The sequence below is a fragment of the Sturnus vulgaris genome, chromosome 4, assembly GCF_052056855.1.
Source record: "Sturnus vulgaris isolate bStuVul1 chromosome 4, bStuVul1.hap1, whole genome shotgun sequence".
NCBI classification, from domain to species: domain Eukaryota; kingdom Metazoa; phylum Chordata; class Aves; order Passeriformes; family Sturnidae; genus Sturnus; species Sturnus vulgaris.
In genome coordinates this window covers 8,986,336-9,006,007 of record NC_142246.1, presented here as the reverse complement: position 1 = coordinate 9,006,007, position 19,672 = coordinate 8,986,336, and the positions used below count along the sequence as shown (strand labels likewise).

General features: G+C 35.2%; 1 protein-coding gene across 2 annotated transcripts in view; it reads right to left on the bottom strand.

The window, feature by feature from the left end:
• Nucleotides 1–19,672, bottom strand: part of GRK4 (G protein-coupled receptor kinase 4) — a 35,213-nt gene that overhangs the window by 3,058 nt on the left and 12,483 nt on the right. Inside the window, exons 4-14 of one of the 2 annotated variants that reach the window (XR_015803006.1) lie at nt 16,461–16,538; nt 15,315–15,415; nt 13,883–13,975; nt 12,460–12,523; nt 11,570–11,710; nt 9,084–9,274; nt 6,507–6,544; nt 3,924–4,013; nt 3,156–3,364; nt 2,197–2,342; nt 1,474–1,611 (exon numbers count right to left, since the gene is read on the bottom strand). Coding sequence is in view for 1 of the 2 variants with exons in the window: in XM_014895277.2 (XP_014750763.1) it covers nt 1,474–1,611; nt 2,205–2,342; nt 3,156–3,364; nt 3,924–4,013; nt 6,507–6,544; nt 9,084–9,274; nt 11,570–11,710; nt 12,460–12,523; nt 13,883–13,975; nt 15,315–15,415; nt 16,461–16,538 (1,281 nt within the window). In the remaining variant the exon portion in view is untranslated. The remainder of the gene's footprint in view (nt 1–1,473; nt 1,612–2,196; nt 2,343–3,155; nt 3,365–3,923; nt 4,014–6,506; nt 6,545–9,083; nt 9,275–11,569; nt 11,711–12,459; nt 12,524–13,882; nt 13,976–15,314; nt 15,416–16,460; nt 16,539–19,672) is intronic. The other variant, XM_014895277.2, reaches the window with a different exon arrangement.

The following is a 19,672-nucleotide window of genomic DNA, read 5'->3' as shown; positions in this document are numbered from 1 at the left end:
AAATCATCTTTGTCTGTGTACACAGAAACAAAAGAAATAAAATCACAATTACTGGGTACAGAAAGGATAGCAGGAAGACCGAATGCCAAAATGTAACCAACAGGCAGGGCCAGAAGGGGGGCAGTGGCTAATGCCCAAATACAGTTAGCATTTACCAGTAAGTGCCACTGGTACACGTGTCACAAAAGCAGGCAGGCAAATGAATATAGGTTGTGGAGGGAGAGAGGGCATAAAGACGAGTAAGAAGAAATACAGCCTGCTTTTGTTGTAAATCATGACATTGGGTAAATTATGGAATGGTGAGAGAAAGTCTTGAGAGGCAAAAATTAAATTTGAGGGAAAGTTCAGTAACATGAATTAAAGGAAAAAATAAGCACAAATATGCAATGAAATCTGCAGTTCTTCATTGAAGAAATGGAATTGCTATCGCAAGAATTCCACAACTACTTCCAACTTTATCCCTCTCTGCAGGGTTAGTTATTAAGCTGCAGTGCATTTTTTAATGACTAGATTATATTTTGAAGTTCAGAATTACAACATAGTATAGGAAGTACTTCTTTCTCCAAGGTTCACTGTTTCTCAGTGAAAACTTTCTATGTCAAATGACACCTTTTCCAATATCCTTCTTAATGTAATGCAAAAAAGCAAAAGGAAAACAAAATATAATGTACTTTTTCCTCCAAATTGTTCCAAAATTGCTTATCTTTTGTGTTCAAGCTTTAAATAAAATGCATTCATACTGAGAGAGAAACAACACTAGTAGAATTCAAGACAATAGTAATTTCAGAATTATATTCAGTCACGAATAAATTATAATGGGGGAAGGCATTCATAATAACTACAATTTTAAGTAATTGTTACTAAGTGCTCTTGCTGAAACAGTAAAGAGGATTTGAATTGCATGCAGAGGCAGCAAAATTCTAGTACTCTATGCAGACTACTAGAATATTCATTCACTAGGGCACACGAAAAAAACTTTTAAGGGAAAGTCTGACTCAACCGATATTGAACTGTTGGTTTTGAAACCTTGAAAAAGGTGAGTCTGCAATTCTCCATTACTGTCACTTGGATACTCTATTGATACACAGGCTATACACAAACAGCTTGCACTGCATCTATTTGCTTTTGAATACTTGGAATAACATTCCATCCCTCTCCTGTGAACAGCAATACTGAACAGCATGTGACTGAAAAACAAGGAAAGGATGGTCCTACTGATACTAATACTGTTTTGTAAGCTGTGCCTATGATGACAAGATGCGAGACTTTGTTTATGCAAATTTACCATAGATCTCAGTTTTTGGCAAGTTGTTTATGTTTTTGGAAAAAAAATTTCTGAAGCCTCTCTGCAAAGAAGTCTAAAGTAAAAACCTCTTTACATCTCTTGAGAGAAAATCATGATAATTATATCTTTTAATAAATATTCTATACAGCTCTACTGAAGAAAATAATCTTCTATAAAATGTACATTACCTCGTTTTGCCAAGGGATTGAGACACAGCCTGTCACAAATTTGGAATAGAAGTCATCATCTGTGGTATCCAGGTTCACTCCTTTTACTGTTGAGAACTGCTCAATGTCCAGGACATCTTTACAATAAACGGCACGTGGCTGCAGTACAAGACAAGATTGCTTCGTTAAAGTTTTGGATTTGGGGACTTTTAGTTCGGTTTTATTTTTCCTAGGTGAGCAATAGGGAGCAAAATGTCTGCAATTTTACATTTTCCATTGCTGATCACCAAATTACACTATTCTATGGAGCAGAAATACAAAGACTCTCTTCATAAGGCACCTGAGCAATTCTATCCATCCTGCAAGTAACAGAAATATCAAAGCCAGAAATAGCTTGTCTGGATCTCTTAATGGTGATCATAATTCACTTATCTTCTGTCACCTTCGTTTCAACTCTGTATTTTCTTCAAAGCTCTTCCTCATTTCTTCCACATCTGAGCAATGGAAGTGGACTTTTAAGGGCTAAGAAATCAGCTACAAAGCTCCCTAGGGAAATACCACTATTGTAAATTGTTCTGTGATCTCAGATGAAATACCACAAAACAATTAGTCATCCTCAATAGCTACAATGGCATTCTCCTACCAATGTAACTAACTTTAAAGATTTCTCTGGAGTTCATATGATTGCTAATATAGAATTATGACAGCTCTTGCCTTTTTAGATACTAATCAAATCTGTCTCACCTACTTACATCTGGCAAGAATGGAGGTTCTAACATATTAGCTTCCAGCCTCTTGAAGTTGATGTTCTTGAAAATAGGATGTTGCTTTACAGCAGCAGCTCCTCCTTCAGTGCAACCCAGTCGTTCCCCTGGATTCTTAGCAAGTAACTGCAGATACATGGAAAAAAAGCTGATCCATGATACAATTCCCACAACTGAAAAAAATGTACATACGATGTCTTTCAATCAGTTTATTTTACTGCTTAGCCTCTTATTAGACAAATGTATCATGTATCAAAATTAACTGTAAACCCAAACAACGACATTCTGGGAACAAATATATTTTCAATAGACAAAAGAATCCCTGAATACACACGATTTGTGTGAAAGCACACGATGCCCGAAGTAATAAGAAAATATTTTAATTGATGCCATATTGAGAAGACTTTACAGTACAGACTCTGCAGTAGGCTTTCCTTTCAGGAAATACACTTATATTTTTTCCTATGGGCTTAAGTAATGTACATATCTTGCACAAACTAGTACAGAAAATTTGTGAAGTTTTCTGTATAAATTTGAGAACAGATAAGATAGAAAAAAAAAAAAAGCCATTGTCTTGTAGATAATGTTTTATGTGAAGAAACTGGTGTGCTACTCAGCCACTTGCTCTCATGCAGTATCCAAGCTGAGCATGCTATTGTACTCCATCTATAATTATGAGTGGTCCAAGCAGTACTAGACCATTTCATTCATGTGATTAATAAACAATTTATGCAGCTTTCCTTCATCTTGAGAAAAGTTCTGAATTCTTGACGTTTGATAACTGAACAGTTCATGAATAATCACAAACTTTCATGTGAACTGAAGAAAGATTCAAGAAATCCAGTTCTGAAAAATTTTCAAGATTTTAAAATAAAGTAGTTGGTCTCTTTAAAAAGGATTAGAAATTTAATTTTCAAACCTCTACATCTCTTCACCCACCATCCTGCAGATGGATTTTGCCTCCTCTGAAAACTTGTCCGAGTATGTTTCCTGGTCTTCCTTTACTCTTCGGTCAATCTCATCCCGTTTAACCCTTTCCTTGTGCTTCCTGAATGGAGACTGTCCTTCAATCATTTCATAAATCAAACAGCCAAGACCCCACCAATCCGGACTGAACGTATACTTTTCGTTTTTGAGCACTTCTGGAGCTACAAAACAAAAACAAGCACACACCCACAACATTTCACTTTAATTGACTAACTGTGTATATCGGAAAAACTCTCAGGTACTCTCTTTGGGCTATGTGCAGACATATGTGTGTTACTCCTCTGTACTTCAAAGAAACTTTTATTTCTACAGTGAGAACTCTGTTTATATCCAAGAGAAAAACTTAATTTCTTTAATGCTTAAAACCAGTATTCTTTAGAGAACAAAAAAAAAAAAACAACTTGAGAATGAAGTTTCCCAAAGCATGGAAAGAAATGTACTGTCACAGTAATTTCTCTGTTTACTGGTGAATATAAATCTCTTTGAATTTCAGAAAAAATTAGGTGCTTTCTTAAAGTTCTGCCTAAAGCTAGAATTTTCAGTTAAGTTTTCAAGTTTATCAGAAGGCTTATAATTAAGTACTAACATCTACAAATGCATATTATAACCTTTCTTCTTCCTGTAACATGTCTAGTAACTAATCCAGGCCCAAAACATTTCTTATATTCACAGAAGCAAATTTTCTGGTCAAATGTAACTAGCAACGGATGCTTTACATACCCATGTAGCCAACAGTCCCAACACGTCCTCGGACAGTTTCACCTTCTGGAATCTGCACAGCTAATCCAAGATCTGAAATCCTGATATGTCCTATTTATTTTAAAATAAATTATACATAGTCAGCAAAAATTGAAGTATTATCACTTTTAAAACAAAAAATTTCTATTGTACAGCTCATAAAAAGCCCCACTGCAAAGTATCAAAACATTCATATACTCCTAAGTTTATTTAACTTAACTAGAAAGGAGTGTTTTATTCAGCTCCTTCTTAAAATTGTGAAGAAAGAGAGGCATAGATACAACTGATTTTCTGAAGGTCATACAAAAATAAATTGCTCTTAAGCACTCTAATTGCTAGCTTTGGCATAGGCTGCTGTTCTTGGACAAATAGAAATGCTCATTTCGGATTCTGTATCTATGCATCAGACACTTGTGGTTTTCCATGCCCGCCACAAGCACTTGGCTTTCTGACTTCTTAATGAAACTTCAAAATTAACTTAATTTATTCCAAATGTGAGAAAACTGTAGCTTGTACTGAGAGAGTACAAGCTTGTTTTCCTGTAATGAAGTACCCCAATAATGCCAAACACAAGTACTTGGAATTGCAATCCCCATTCCCACCCCAAACCCAGAGCTGCCCAGTCAATAACCTACTCAGAATTATTTATATTGTAACATCTCAGTTCAATTCTGGGATTTCCTCTTCTCATGAATCACTCCTAAGTGGATAACAGCTTCTACTGCACTTTATCAGCCAAATTTCTTGAGTTGACGACCTTCCCCTATCACACATGGCCTTTACAGCTGTACCTCTAACAGAGGAATCATCTGGCAATAGACTGGTTTGTCATGCACCAGTCCAAGCAGGGCAATGGGAATAAATTCACCCCACTCTCCCTTACATTCCCATGGACAGATATAGTTCTGTGTTAGGTAGACTCATTAACTCTTTCAAGCACATTCAATACATTTCAAGGCAAGAATTGTAATGACATTTTAAATTAAAAACACATTTCTTAATAAAAATGTGGAAATCTGGACAGAAGAAAGGACAATTACATTTTCAATTCAATATTAAAACAATTTTGTAGAAAGATTCATTGCTGAAAAAGAAAAAAAGACCAAAACCCACACTTATTTCTAATACTGGTGATAAGGACAGAGATACTGTTGTTTATAGAAACAGCAGAGACTCACAGAAGGATTCAGATTGGAAGGGACTTCAGAAGGTCTCTAGTAAAACCTTTTGAGCAAGCAGGCAGCCCAAGGCATCCAAAGCTTTTTAAATACTTATTTAGAAAGCCTCCAAGAGTTGCCACTGCATCACCACGCTGGGTAGCACATTCTTATGCCCACTTAACCTTTGTGTATATATGCTGTGGCATTCAAAAAGCTCTGCAGCATCAATATTAGTTAACAACATATTAATTTCTTATGTACATGTGTTAGATAATGAGGGGACGGAGGGAGAAAGGGACAGACAGAGAGAGAGTGGAGAAAGTCAAGTACCACTCTATATACTGGTTGGAAATAAGTAAATGCTCTGGAGAAGCAAATGCTATTTTAAATACATTCAGATGCTCTTGTATTCCCTGACATCTGATGAACCCCTTTTCAAGTGCAAGGTCTGAGCTCCTGAAGCGATTTTCTAATTAGTATCCTGTGCTCTCTGGAACTGGATCAAAATATCCCTGGCAGAGAGGAAGCATTCTAGTGCAGTCCTGCAAGGCTACAGTTTTCCTCAAAGAAACCTTCAGCTTTTCCAAGACATTGCTGGAGAGAAAAATTAAAGAATGCATTTGATGTCTAGCAAAGCTTTAGCTCATGGAAAGTGACTTCTCTCAAGCATCATCTTTTTTGAACTTTATCAGTCAGAACATGCTGACTTTGAAAAAAATTACTGTGCTTAATGACTTCAGAAACAGTTTTTCCTCAACTAAAATGCTCAGCAGTTACAAGAACAAACTTGTAATATTCATCCACAGCTTACAAGAGGATTCCTGCACATGTTCCAGTCAATTCAAAAGATTCTGGTAATGACTTGCATACAAAATTATTAAAGAGAATTAATTTGGCTTTTGACAAACTAAAGACTACAAACATTTCTTCATATTGTTTGTACTTCCTTGATTCCTTCCAGCCACATATGCGTCAGGGACCATCAGATCTCTTTTAGTTGAAATGTTACAACAGAAATACTTCAGATTTCTTCTTACTATATAAACATTCTGGTTTACTAAGTAAAATTCTGGCCCCTCCATTTAACAAAGCATGTTTCCATACTTGAAGAAAAGACCAACAAAAAAATCCATATAAAAACTTTAGTGATCTTAAATCAAGAGGAGGGGAGAAGGAGGAGCAAAAGGGAAAAAGTAGCCATTTGAAGGTAGAAAATTGACCCTTCAAACATAATCATGGTTGACCCCCAAAATTTTCCCCTGCTTCCTAAAAAGCAAGGCAGGATTTTCTTTGCTAAATTAAGATTCATCAATTCGGTTTCTTTTATCATGAAGAAATCCCTTACATTTCTGGCGTGGTAATAATTAGAAGTGTAATTCCTGATTTCTAAATTATTTTTACTTACCACAGTCATCAAGAAGTATATTCTCAGGCTTCAAGTCTCTACAAATTAAACAACAGAAATGTGAATTAAACAAAGACAAAACTATTAGCCCTCAAGTGCAACAGATTAAACAGAAGACTTCTTGGTTCTGACTGAAGCAATTTTTCCAGTTCCATCCATAAACAAAAAAAAAGCTGTGAAGTTGATGGCCTACAATATGAATAATTTAACCAGAGAACTCAAGATCCACTTTCCCTGAACTCTTTAATCCATTTAATACATTAACAAAGGCAACACAACACTAAAATACTGATATAAAGAACTAGCATTTACACTCAAATTTGTGCTCATAAGTGAAAAACATTTCTCATGAGGAGTATCAGCTTTACAACTCCCCAGTGGTAAAACAGAAGTGCTTGCTGCAGTTTGATGCTGACCCCTTGCTGTATTTCACCCCAAGGCATCAGTAATCAACAGAGTAATAATCCCAAGACTAAGCACGAACTTAATATCATCCATTGAAACTCAAGTTCTTTAACTTGGACATGCAACTTCTAAAGCTTCCTAGACACTTCACTTAGTTAGGATTATTTGCAATAACTTTCTGGAAGTTTCCTATTACTTTACTGTAAACATCAAAGTTTCACAAACAACATTTTATAACTACTAAATGATAGCAAGACTCAGGAAATATTAAAAGGGCAATAAATTCAGCATTGCAAGTTTGCACCTTGTGCATTTTTGCTTTGAGAACCAAAGAAAATATTGAATGGAATGTTTGAATTTTCGCCTGCTCAAGGAAAATTTGGGGAGTCATTGAAGCTGAATCAAAATTTGTTCTAGGATTTATCCCCTAGCAGATTCTCCTGAGGATATACGTACATATAAATAGGCATGAAAATCTGTATAAAATGTGTAATGTACAGTATTATTTACAATAGTGCACTATAGTTAGTTATAATGTATATTGTTAATTTTTTTAAATTAATGTTATTTTTTATATATGTGTATTTGTGGTATGCATCAGTAAGCATGTGGACTGAGATGATCTCTTGGATTTATTCCACCATAAATATAAGCCAGAAATAGACATGCAAAACCCAGTATTTAGCTAAAGAATTAGTTATTGGACTAGACTATTAAAGACAATATGTGTGTGTATATATATATGTGTACATACAGTTGTGACAAAAAGATGAGACTGAATAACATGAAAGAAAAAATTTTAGGAAGAATGACTCTAGAGTTGACATTCTAAATGAGAGATAAACGTTCACAAAAGAAATCTAAGTAGGGTTTTTCCACCAAATATTGGTAAATTTATGTTGTGTAGTATATGTATTCATGGTAAAGCTTCATTATCTTATGAGATTAACTGTATACAAAAGTCATAAAGATTCTCTGCTTCTCATGCTTTTAAGTCTCGACAATCCCCCCAATGTTACTAAGTGGACATTAAATATAAGATTACAATAGCAAAGAAACCAGGAGAGATCAGAATTTAAAAAACTGGAGAACACTAGGATTTGATATATGTGTTTGAAGGTCATCTTGTAGGCAAACAGCTAACAGCTAAGCTGGGCCTAAACACAGGGCTGTGGTTTGGGGTCTTTTGTTCCATTTGGGTTTTTTTGTTGTTGTTTTTTTGTATTTTAAACAATCAGTTTTGTTTTCATTTGGGCAATGTGAAATGACCTACTTGTAGCTGATGAAATCTCTCACCCCTACTTCCCTCCCACGTGTATGCCAAAACCCACTGTGTAATATTGCAAGATTGGCCAAATTCTCTAGGGAACCACATCCAACCACCAGCATAAGCCTGATTCACTCTGGTTCTGCCACTTCCCACTCTGTGTGTCTGTGTTGGTCTCCTACACTGGGAAGGGAAAAGACTAAGACTCATTATACTGAAGTTATACTTTAAATATTCTTTGAAACAAGTGGTACTTGGTGTTACAGAGCAGAACTATAAAGAAAGCATTCTTCATCCACCACTAAGTTTGTTTTGCTTGTTCTGTAATATTAATGCATACCAGGGGTTAAATGATGTATGTACAGAGACAAAACAGAGCATTAAAATCATACAATCTCAATTGCCACACACAAAGCTTCTGATAGCTTCATTAATTCAAAGGCAATAATAAGTTTATTGAAGGAACCTGAAATTAAAACAGAAGAAGGAACTTTTCATATGAGCTATGACTATCCTATTACCCTTGTGAGTATAACATGGAGGGACTTTCAGAGCCCTCTCTGAACTACTTTAGAGTGGGCAGGAATACAATCCCATGCTCCCAAAACTTATTTATTAAAATTATAAATTAATTTGCTATGTAAATCATAGTTTAATTTTATTTTACAAACAAACTTTGAATCAACTTTATGCTGTTTTAAAATATATCAAGCATCAAGACTAAATCAACAAGAAGGCATGTCCCTAGGAATATATCTCTTATGTCATGAAAAGGACAGTGAAACAATTTTTTCTTATTCCTTTCCTATAAAATTAAAATAGAAACTTCTTTTAGTAGGAAACAATTAATATGTTCAATGCTCAAGAGACATGGAAAAGTACAAGTAACTGTAGATCACACTCACCTGTAAACAATTCTCTCCCGTTGCAAATCTTCCAGACCACAGCACAGTTCTGCAGCATAGAAAATAGCCCTTTCTTCATCAAAGCCAGGATTGCCCATGTTATATATGTGAAACTTCAGATCCCCTCCATTCATTATGGTTAATACTAAACACAGGGCATCTTTCGTCTCATATGTATAGGATAAACTAACCTAAAAATAGGCAGGGTGAGAACACAACCATTATTCATTCATAAACCTCAAAACAATTCACAGCTCTTTTTTCCAGTACAATCAACTCACGAGTCCTTTTTCAAAGCAAAAAGAACAAAACATGCAAGTGGAAAATCACTTTTGCAGAGTACTGGAAGACACAAAGGCATTCGGACTAATTTGCCTGTGTACACAAACCATACACACAACACAAAAGCTTAGTGGCAGATCTGTTTAGATACCACACAGCTCCACCCAGAAAATACAATTACTGATGATGCCCCTCACCTGCATGTTACCTGGAATACTCTTTGTCCAGTTAGTATGAGCATATTCCTTATTTTATTAGTATCTCAAGAATTACACACTGCCAAACCACCTTCCTGAACCACGAGACTCAAAACTGCTCTAGAGAATCTCAAATTATTTTAAATCAAATACGTAGTTTCTATTCCTACCCTTGCCTCCCCCCCACTCCCCCCAGGTGACTGCATATTTCCCTGATTGAGAACCTGCCAACAGCAAAGACTCAGTACAACTCCTTACAATCTTTCTTCTCACTGTATTTGAAGTGTGGTGCTGGTAGACAAGGACAAAGCAGCATTTTTTTTCAGGTTTTAGGTAAAAGTTTAAGTGCATTTAAAGATTTAAAGTAGACTTGTGGATTTAAAAAAGCCCTTCCTATTTAACAAAATGTAATATACAACAAATTTTACTGTTTAAGTTACAAATTAATTTTCAATAGAAAAAGCTATACTACACAGATGATCATCTGGTAGGATCTTTAAAATTACCTAACTTGTACTAAGAGCAATGGAACTCAAACATGTACTTACTTTACATTAGGTAAACAAGCTAGGTTAAAAAAATCAGTAGGGCTTTTTTTTTTTTACTCAATAAATGCATTTTAAGTGCAGTACAATTAATAATTGCTTTAATTCAGTAATAGATCCAAACTCTTCCTTCAGAGGTGTAAATACAACACTAAATAATAAAACTAAATAAATATAGAAATCAGCTACTTGAGGCTTAGATTCCCATTTGGTGGTTTTAACTATTCAGCTATTTATTACAGTACTTGTGACAGAGGCATCTACCACTTCAAAACCAGGATTACTGCAAATGCTAGACCTAGACCTTCTCTGTTGCATAAAAAACCATCATTGGATAGCAAGAGGAAAATAACTCGTGCTCAATTTTTATAAAGCAATTTCAAATTCAACTTGGATCAATTACTGACTTACAATGTTTACATATGCTGAAAAAAAATGTTACTCAAAAACAGAAGTTTCACTGTTTTAGTAATTTATAGATAAATTCAGATACTCTCTGGATTCCGTTTAAATCAATTTAAGCCCAAAATAACATAGCAAAAATAACAATAGCATATTTATACAAAACCACAATTTTAAAAAGCTTAAAATATTAATGTATCTGGCCAGCAGGTTCTTAATTTTTCTTGTAGCTGGTAGTATTCTACAGTGGGGTTTTTTTAAATACATAAAACTTAGCAGAAAATACATACATACATACATATTTTATACACATATATTTATAAATAACTTTCACGATCCTCTAAAGCAGCTACTTTAAAATCCTCTGAACAGCAATACAAAATTTAGAAACAAATGGGTGTCAAACCAAACCAAAATGTATTTGAAATTAACATTTAAATGACATTTCATTTAAAAAGTAAACATTACCTGGGGAAAGTTTTACTTGGTGTATCTTTGAACATTTTCACTTCTTTCACTGCTTAGTAATTAGAGCTACTAACAGACCATAATTTGCATAACAGCATCAGGTTTAGGTATAAAAATTAAAATTTCAATTACTTGGAAGTTCCATTACAAAGTTAATTGTCTCACATGCAAGATTCCTCTTTAAGCCTTGGTACACAGCAAAGCAATATAACCTGAATCAATACGCTATGAAAAAGTCATTTATCTTAAAACATATCAGCAACAGAGTAACAAATGCCATGAAAGTACCTCAGGATATAAAAACTCAACTATTAAACAGGACAAAGATTCAGTGGCATCAGCATGCTGAAACACAGCCTAACCTTCTGACTCTGAGAAATAATGCAGGTGGACCAAAGAAAAAGCCCTGTGCACAGAACTATTCCAAATCACACACAAAATGTATTTATTATTGTATCAGTAACTTCTCTCTACAGTCATGCACTCTCTAAATCAATTTTAAAAAGAGTTTTGTGCCCACAAGCTCCTGGAAGTGAGTGAAATGAACAAAATGAGATAAATTTCTGAAAACAGATTGGAGGTAGATACTTACTACAAACCTACTATTCACTTTTTCTAGAATTCTTTTTTCATTTAGAGCCATTGATTCTCCTTTCCTCTTCTTTATTCTCTTTTTTTCTAGCTTTTTGCAAGCATACATTTTTCCTGTTGCTCGTACTTGACAGGCACACACCTACAAAAAGAAGGATGGTGCGTCAGAGGTGCTTGAGGTTTTTTAGAATTTTTATTTTACAGAAGATTAAATTTAATTTTCTTTTCAAACTCATTAATGCTCTCAGAAAATGATCATCTGTAAGTATCAATACAGAGCCTTCACTAATGAAACAACTTTAAAGGTTCACAAAAACTGTAACGGAAGTCAAAAAAGGGATTATACAGAGGCACACACATTTCTTTCGGGGTTGAATAGCCGAGTAAAATTGTGGATCCTGTGTTAGTAAAACAAGTGACTACAGTAACAGTGTTAAGTGTCCTAGTATGTGTTAAGGGCAAATCACATCACAATCAAACAGGGGAAACATGATAGTAATTTAGTAGCATGCCTTCTCCTTCCATATAGGGCTCTGGTTAAAATATGTGCAAGGGCAGTATAATGAATTATAAACAGAATTAATAAAATCTATAGATTTTAAATTAAGTTCATGAATATTCGACATAATTAGCAAATTGCAACTAAAGTCTCATTTCCAGATGAAATTCCTAAATAGAAGCAACCTGTTGTCAGTCAGTACAAGTTTTCTGCAGTTTTGTGCATAACCTACAATGCTTAAACTAACACATTAAAGCAGTTTATATGGATAAAAACAACAGCTTGCCAGGTGATGTGTCAAATGTAGATTGTTAGAGACAAGAGCTAAACAGACTCTCCTTTTTTAAAAATTCCTTAAGAACTGCCTTGCAGAAAGATACCTCTGTACTCACCTCTCCAAATCCACCTTTGCCTAGTACTCGGTAATGCCTAAATGTGTGTTTGGTTACTGGCTGCCTAATTAACAGAAAGAAACAATTACTACAACAGGAATTACAAATGTTAGTAATCCCTCCCCACCGCGAGGTCTCTCTTCATTTTCTCCTTTGTTCTGACATATTTCTGAACAAATGTTGCCTTCACCTCATGTGTTAAGCACTATAATAAGCTGAATTTCAAATGAAACGGATGCTCTGCTAAGAAACATGGGCTCCCTCATGTGGTCACCAGGCTGTGCCGATTGCAGGAAGAAAAGCTGGTCAGCTCGGCCCTTTGCTGCCCACAGTCAGAGCCTTCTGTGTTCTCATCACAGGCCATTTATCACCTCCTGTTGCCTCCCTTAATTGACACGCTGACATGCAGACTGCATTTCAATGGGGTCATGCTTACAATGTGGCATTTAAAAGGTAAACCATTTCTGATTTCACTTTGTTTTTTCACAAAAGAGAGAGTTGTGGTATGCAAGAGCTGTTCAAGAGCCAAATTGTTAAGGTATTGATGTAGAAGAGGAGGAACAGATAACTGGAAGTGGTAGAGCTGTTGACCACTCTGTGCTAAAACTCTTAAATGTGTCAGAGCTGGGCTATTACAAGGTAGTGGGTTTTCATGTGTTTTGATTTAAATGAGCATTCACTGTTACTGCAGCTTTGTTCTCAGGACACAACTGTGGAGGTTCATTTAGTAGAAAATTTGAGTAACTTCCCTAGTTTTCTTACTGGCTTTTACAATTCAGTAAAATAAAGGCATTAGATAATTGGAATTTACAACAAAATCAGTGCTCAAGCACCTCCATGTTTGAATATGTGATCATGATACCCAGGGGGCTGAATTTGAATCAATTTGTAACAATTTCAGCCTTCTGAAAGAGTCTGGACTCTCATCTAGTATTGATTTAAAAGTCCAAACTAGATTCTGATACGTATATATGTAAGTCTTTCTATCTGGGTATTACTAGATCTATATTTGTACCACCCTCAAAAACCTAGTAGTTATCCAGTCACCCAGTGGGTTATGATACTAGATTAATCTGTTTATTAGCCACTTATTTAACCAAGTTTGAAACTAAGAGAGGATAGTAGTCCCAAGAAAGATTGCTATTCCACTGCACACTTGACAGCCAAACATTTCTGAATTTGCATTTACCAAATACCACTTAAAAACTTTAGATTTACCACTTAAAGGCTACAGACAGTCCATTGGAGTATTGGTTCTCTTGCTGTCCATCAACATCATCCTTTGCATCTTGTCTTTCAGATAATAATTTCTTAGACAGACATTCTCATTTAGCATTCAGCTCTACAGCATTTCCAGCATAAAAATCAAAATTTGCCACAAAACAAAGCTAAATTCTAATGCAAACATTATATACAAACTTACTTTTCCAGCCATTTCCACTGTAAAAAACGGGAAAAATACACACTCTCCTGGTAAGCTTCAAAAGGTCTTTTGCTTAGGTATTCATGGACAATTCTAGCAGGAAAATAAACAAAAAAATAAAATCCATCTTATTCTGGAGAAGGCTGTTGAAGCAGGAGGTGCTATCAATCTACAGGCATATATTTAAACATATCAATGAAGCCATAGGCAGAAAAAACATCGCCAGTGTGCTCTACAATGGTTTTAACCTAAATATCTCACAAAAAGAGTGCTTGTTATAGAAAATTGTTCCTGTCAATACATTTGTGAAGGCCAAACTATTGCTACTTATAGGAACTAGACACTTTGACCTCTGCATTTTTATTGTCTTCAAACCCACTTAAACATCAGCTTCTCAGCAGCTATCTGATGCATGTATGACCCTGCAAATATGACCTCAAAGTATCTACAAGGTTTCACTCATTCTTTGGAGACTGGTAAATAATTTTTTTTTTTCTAGGATTTGCAATTGAAGTACCAAATGCTATATCCAAACCTTGAACAAGTACCTTATCATTCCCTTAAAAGAAACACACCAAGATGGAGGTGGGGAGGGAAACAAGTAATTCAAACTGTAGTCAGGTATTCATTGGACAGGGGAAAGGGAATGGCCTACATGAGACGCTCCATTTGAGACACGTTTTACGAGGTGTTCTCACACAGCCCTTTCAATCTTATAATCTCGGCTTGTTACAAAGCATGCTCATTTCTGTTGCCAGGGAGATGACCCAAGCAGTGACAAAACCTGTAGTCATCCTGCAGACATGATCAAGCATGCCTTGAAGAACCAGAAATATTAGAAACATAAAGGCTTTAGAAAGACATGTAACACTCATAAACATGTACCATCCCTCCAAGAAAAGCCTCCCCTGCTACTACCCTGTGAAATATCACTTCATGACTGCAGAACAAAACCAAGTTGTATTGTTTTATGTTAACTATCACAAGTGATCCTCTAATCAGCCATCTTAATGGCACATAAGTGTTGGCCTCAGTTAAACCTGTTTTCAAGAACTTAGATGTTTAACATTGTTCAGAACCTTTCAAGCTTCAACGTATAACTTCATGTTTTTCTGAGTATCTTCATCATGGAAGAGAGCCACTCAAAATTAAGAATACAATAAAGAGAAATACCATTTATCTTACAGAACTGGTGACAGACAACAAAAAAAATGCAAAAGCAGCATTAAAGAAAAAGCTCTGCTAAAGTCAAACATCTAAATCACATCTGAAAGAAACCTAGTCTTTTAATAAATCTGTTCGAAGTTTCTTACTTTACTCATTTCAAGGACTCAGTACTTCTGGGTAGAATAACTTCATCTGTCATTTTCCTTAGAAACACATAAATTTATCTTGTAATTCTCTGATTTAGCACTAGGCATTTTTAACTTACCTAGTACAGTCCATGAAAAGATCCTTAGAAGGGTTCTTTTCCAGTCTTGCTTTACATTCATTTACTGTTTCCTGAGGTATTTCTGGCAAGTGTGCTGCAGACTTAACATAATAAAAAAGAAAGGAAAGCAACAATGAAAGCATGTAAATCAATAGAAAAACTAAAAGTTTTCTATTCAAAGATAAATTAAAATTTTTAATATGGGAAAAGGAAAGGAACTGTTTAACTAAAGAGAAAATCAAGAAAGTTGTATTTGAGTGAATTTTTTATTTATTTCCTGTTAAAGAACAATGCACTGAAAGCTATTTCAGTTCTTTACTATTTCAGTATCTGGGGGAATAAACTTGGCATTAAGTCAAATTTCTTTTTTCATTCCATAAGTCTATCACCAAAAAAGCAAGTCACCTCTTTGGTTTGGCAGAATGGAAAAATGGAGAAAGAAACACAAACACAGACTGGGAAACTATTTCAAACCAGACCAAAGAAATCTGGGGTGTTTTGAAAAATCCATGTGATTTATGGTAGTCCCAAAGAAATTCTCAAAAAGATAAGGCAAAATTAGATTCTATCTGTTTCTAAGGCATATTCAAGACCTTTTGTATTAGATGGCCAAAGCAAGAGAAGCAGAAGGAGCATCTATTAATAAAAAGCAAATATCTAATTATATACCCACAGAAAAGCTTCCACTGGATACCAAAAAAAGGACTCTTGATAAATTCAAAAAAATCAACTGTTAAAGATTACCATGGAAAACTGAAAGTAACAGACTGCTTCAGAAGAAAACAGCATTTCACTTTGTGAAAACCTGCAGCAATTCTGAAAATTTACAGCAAAATAAACAAGGCTACACAGGAGTCTAAAAGACTTTAGACTACAATACCCTGAGTTAATTTGTTTTAAGGTTTTCTTTAGGTGTTAAATGGAGAATAAATTGTAATTGTAGCAGTTATAAAAGCAGAGATCAGTCAAGTTTTCTGTTCAAGTTGATTGAGCAGAATTTTAGAAGGCAGCACACCTCTCAGGAAGACAAAAACGAGATCAATGAAGTTTGAAAGTCAATTTACTAAAAACAACGCAACCACTTAGATCTCTCTATTTATCTGACACTTACAAAGCACTTGAGAAAATCTTCTGCAATATATTTACCCCATTAGTGAAGTATGTCTCTAAAACTTTGAGGCCACAGTCTATGCGCTTTTCATCTGAAGATACCTCATATTCTGCCTAGGGGAATAGAATTGAAAATTATATTATGTTAAGAGCCACTTGGCATCTTTTACGTGATGATAGGTAAATTTTATCAAGAATAATACAATACTCATAATATAAAAGGAACAGAAGGCTATATAGTGAAACATGTATGAAAAACAGTCTTAAGGAAAAAAATAAAGCATATGAAATATAATCTTTGGAAAACACACGAATTAGTATAAATGCAATTACAGAAACTGCATCCTAGAGGTTCAACTAGATCAATTAAAATGAAGTAGTATTTATGTGGTACTGCAGGACAGAATGGCCCACGTGGAAAATAATTAAGAGTACAATAATCAGCTTTTTCTTCACTGTACTTTTTTTCCTTCATGTATTATTCTTTCCTACAGTTTTGGGTAAAACCAGGATAAAACTACTTCCTACAAGCTTATAAATGAGATCTAAACCAAACATCATTCTTGGAAAAAGTAAAACTGAGTAGATACAAATTTTGAAAGTTTTGACTTAGTAACATCTGGTACTGAGATGTAGAAAAAGAATTGTGCAACACAGTGCATTTTGCAGATAAACAACTGGCAGCTGAACAGAGCTCCAGAAGTAGCTACTTATGGAAAAAACCCACAACCAGCGAATCACCACACAGATACTACTAGTGAAGAACTCCAAGAGCTATTTACTATTAATAATTTTATGGAATAATCTAGAAGCAGACATCAGAAGTTACAACATTTAAAGACAACAAAATCTTGGGAAAGATGAATTGGAAAAGAGCAATCTCAAACAGCAACATGTATTAGTTTTGTTAGCTGTGCCAACTCAATCAAAGCTTATTTCATATTTCAGGATGAAAATGCATGCACCTAGGAACAAAGTATACATGGCAGACTTCCAGAATGGAGGACTGTATCAAACAAAACAACAGTTGGGTATATTGGGACAACAACCATTAGAAACCTCATTGGAAATTACAAGTAATTGATCTAATCAGAAGTTATTTACCTTTATAAAGAAAACTAGAACGCTAAAAAATGACAGCTCAAGAATTAAACACACACATACACAATACTGGAAATAACAATCTCTGATTTCCAGTTCTGCCATTTATGACAACTAATCCACCCTGACTCACTACTAAGTCATCAACATCTTTTTCTACTGAGACAATATGGTATCACCCACATCAGCACACTACTCAAATCCATCAATCTAAATACAAGCCATTATTTCTGCTGTTCAATTTCACAAAAAAAAGTCTAATGGTAAGGAATTCTTCTGCAACTGCTAAGCAACCCAAGCAAGTCAGAAAAGTTTACCAACATAAAATTCAGCAGTGTTCTTAAAACCTTTAACCCTGATTTATTGCAAACAGTTAGGCATGCTGTTTTAAGTCAATAGTGTAATTTAAAAGGAATTTTGAGAGATGGCCTTTCCAAATAATTCTGTTACTTACAGGGAAGTTTGAGCTCTTCATATGCGACTAACCGTGTCCCTAGCTAGTGAAATGAGTCACTGGATTGGATGACTCTAATTCCTCACTTTAACTTCCATCACTTACATTAGTTATTTCACAACTCTTCTTTCTGTAAAGTCAAGCTGACTCGAGACTTTTAGATCACACCTTCCCAAGAATTGGAGTTTACCAGACTCAGTAATCAGTACAGGTAGACAAAATAGTATTGGTACTACCTTGATTTTGGACTCCTGAAATAACCACACTGCTGAAATGACATTGCTTCATGTAAAAGAGTCAGAAAACTTTATTAACTAAGATGCAAGGTCATGACATTTCATTTGGGGAATTGTTTTTTTTTTCAAAAAGAGTAAGTCTAAAATTCCTTTAACAATTTGGAAAGCTAAACTTGGCAAAAGACAAGGTAAAAGCCACACAGCCTCAGCTTTTGCTTCCTGTAATGCTTTACAATGAATACCAACAAAAAACCCCCTCAGTCCCCAAAAGATCAAGCTTGCTGAAGTCCACAGATGGGAATCAGACTAACTCAGGAACCATCTGTAAGAGATAGTAGGTATTTTATCTGACATCCTTGATCAAGACAGTTTCAGATCATAAGAGTCACCAAATAAAGGTTATCTTGTTTCAATGATTCCCAAGAATAATTCTTCACCTTGATTTTTCAAATGGAAGTTAAACAACAAATAAAAGTGAATTGTGAAACCATCCCTTACATCAGATTATCTCAGTTATACCAGTCTTTGTTAATTCACAGAAGTGTTGCAATCCACACAACATTACAGATTGCGTATTTCAAAACAATTCAAAATTTTCAGTTAGTGAAGAAGTTACTTCTTACAGACAGTTTTACCTGAAAATGATACCTGTAGAGCAAGGACACACCTGCCTTACAGTCATGCCTAAGATTCATTATCTTTTGTGCTGCCAAAGATTCTGCTACTCTTTATCTAAGATATAAGGATTAAAATGTGTACAGAAATTGTAACCATTAAGGGTACATCCACAGTTGTCAGTGCATGGCACTCATTAAGGGCTCTGGTTTATATTCACTTCAGGGATTGAAGCTCCACTGTTCTGGATTTCCATTCAATCCGTTCAGTCTCCAACTGTCAATCTAGTCTCTGGAATTTGGTGCTTGAACAGCTCCTGAGAGTCACAAAAATGAAACGCACCTGGCAAGTAAGCCAAATTGCATGCAGATTCATGGACTACTACAAACAATTCTACTTATTTGACACTCAAATTCCTTTTTAGCTGATCTAGTGCCTCAGTTTTTACTCACACAGGGGAAGGAAGATACAGTGAAATGGGAGGCACAGCAATAATCCCATGTACATTCCTTACACCCTGCCTCTTCCAGAGCCATCTTGCATTCCAATCTTGTAGTTTGGGATGCATGCAAGCAGCAGTACTATCCTACTTCTGTCTTCCTTGGTCATTTGCTCTCTGCATGTAAGAACAAAAATGGCTGGAATGAGAAAACCTGTTCTTTCAGCAGCAATCTCAATTGAAACTGTATCTTATTGCTCTTGGATTAACTGTGAGAGACAAAGAATCAAAAGCTCTGAGCTGTTATTCTCTCCTCTTAAGGGCTGTTTTGTGCTTGCCTAATCTTTTCATTACTTTCCCCCTTCCCCAAGAGGGCTTTGGGCTGAGGATTTTTTGCAAAATA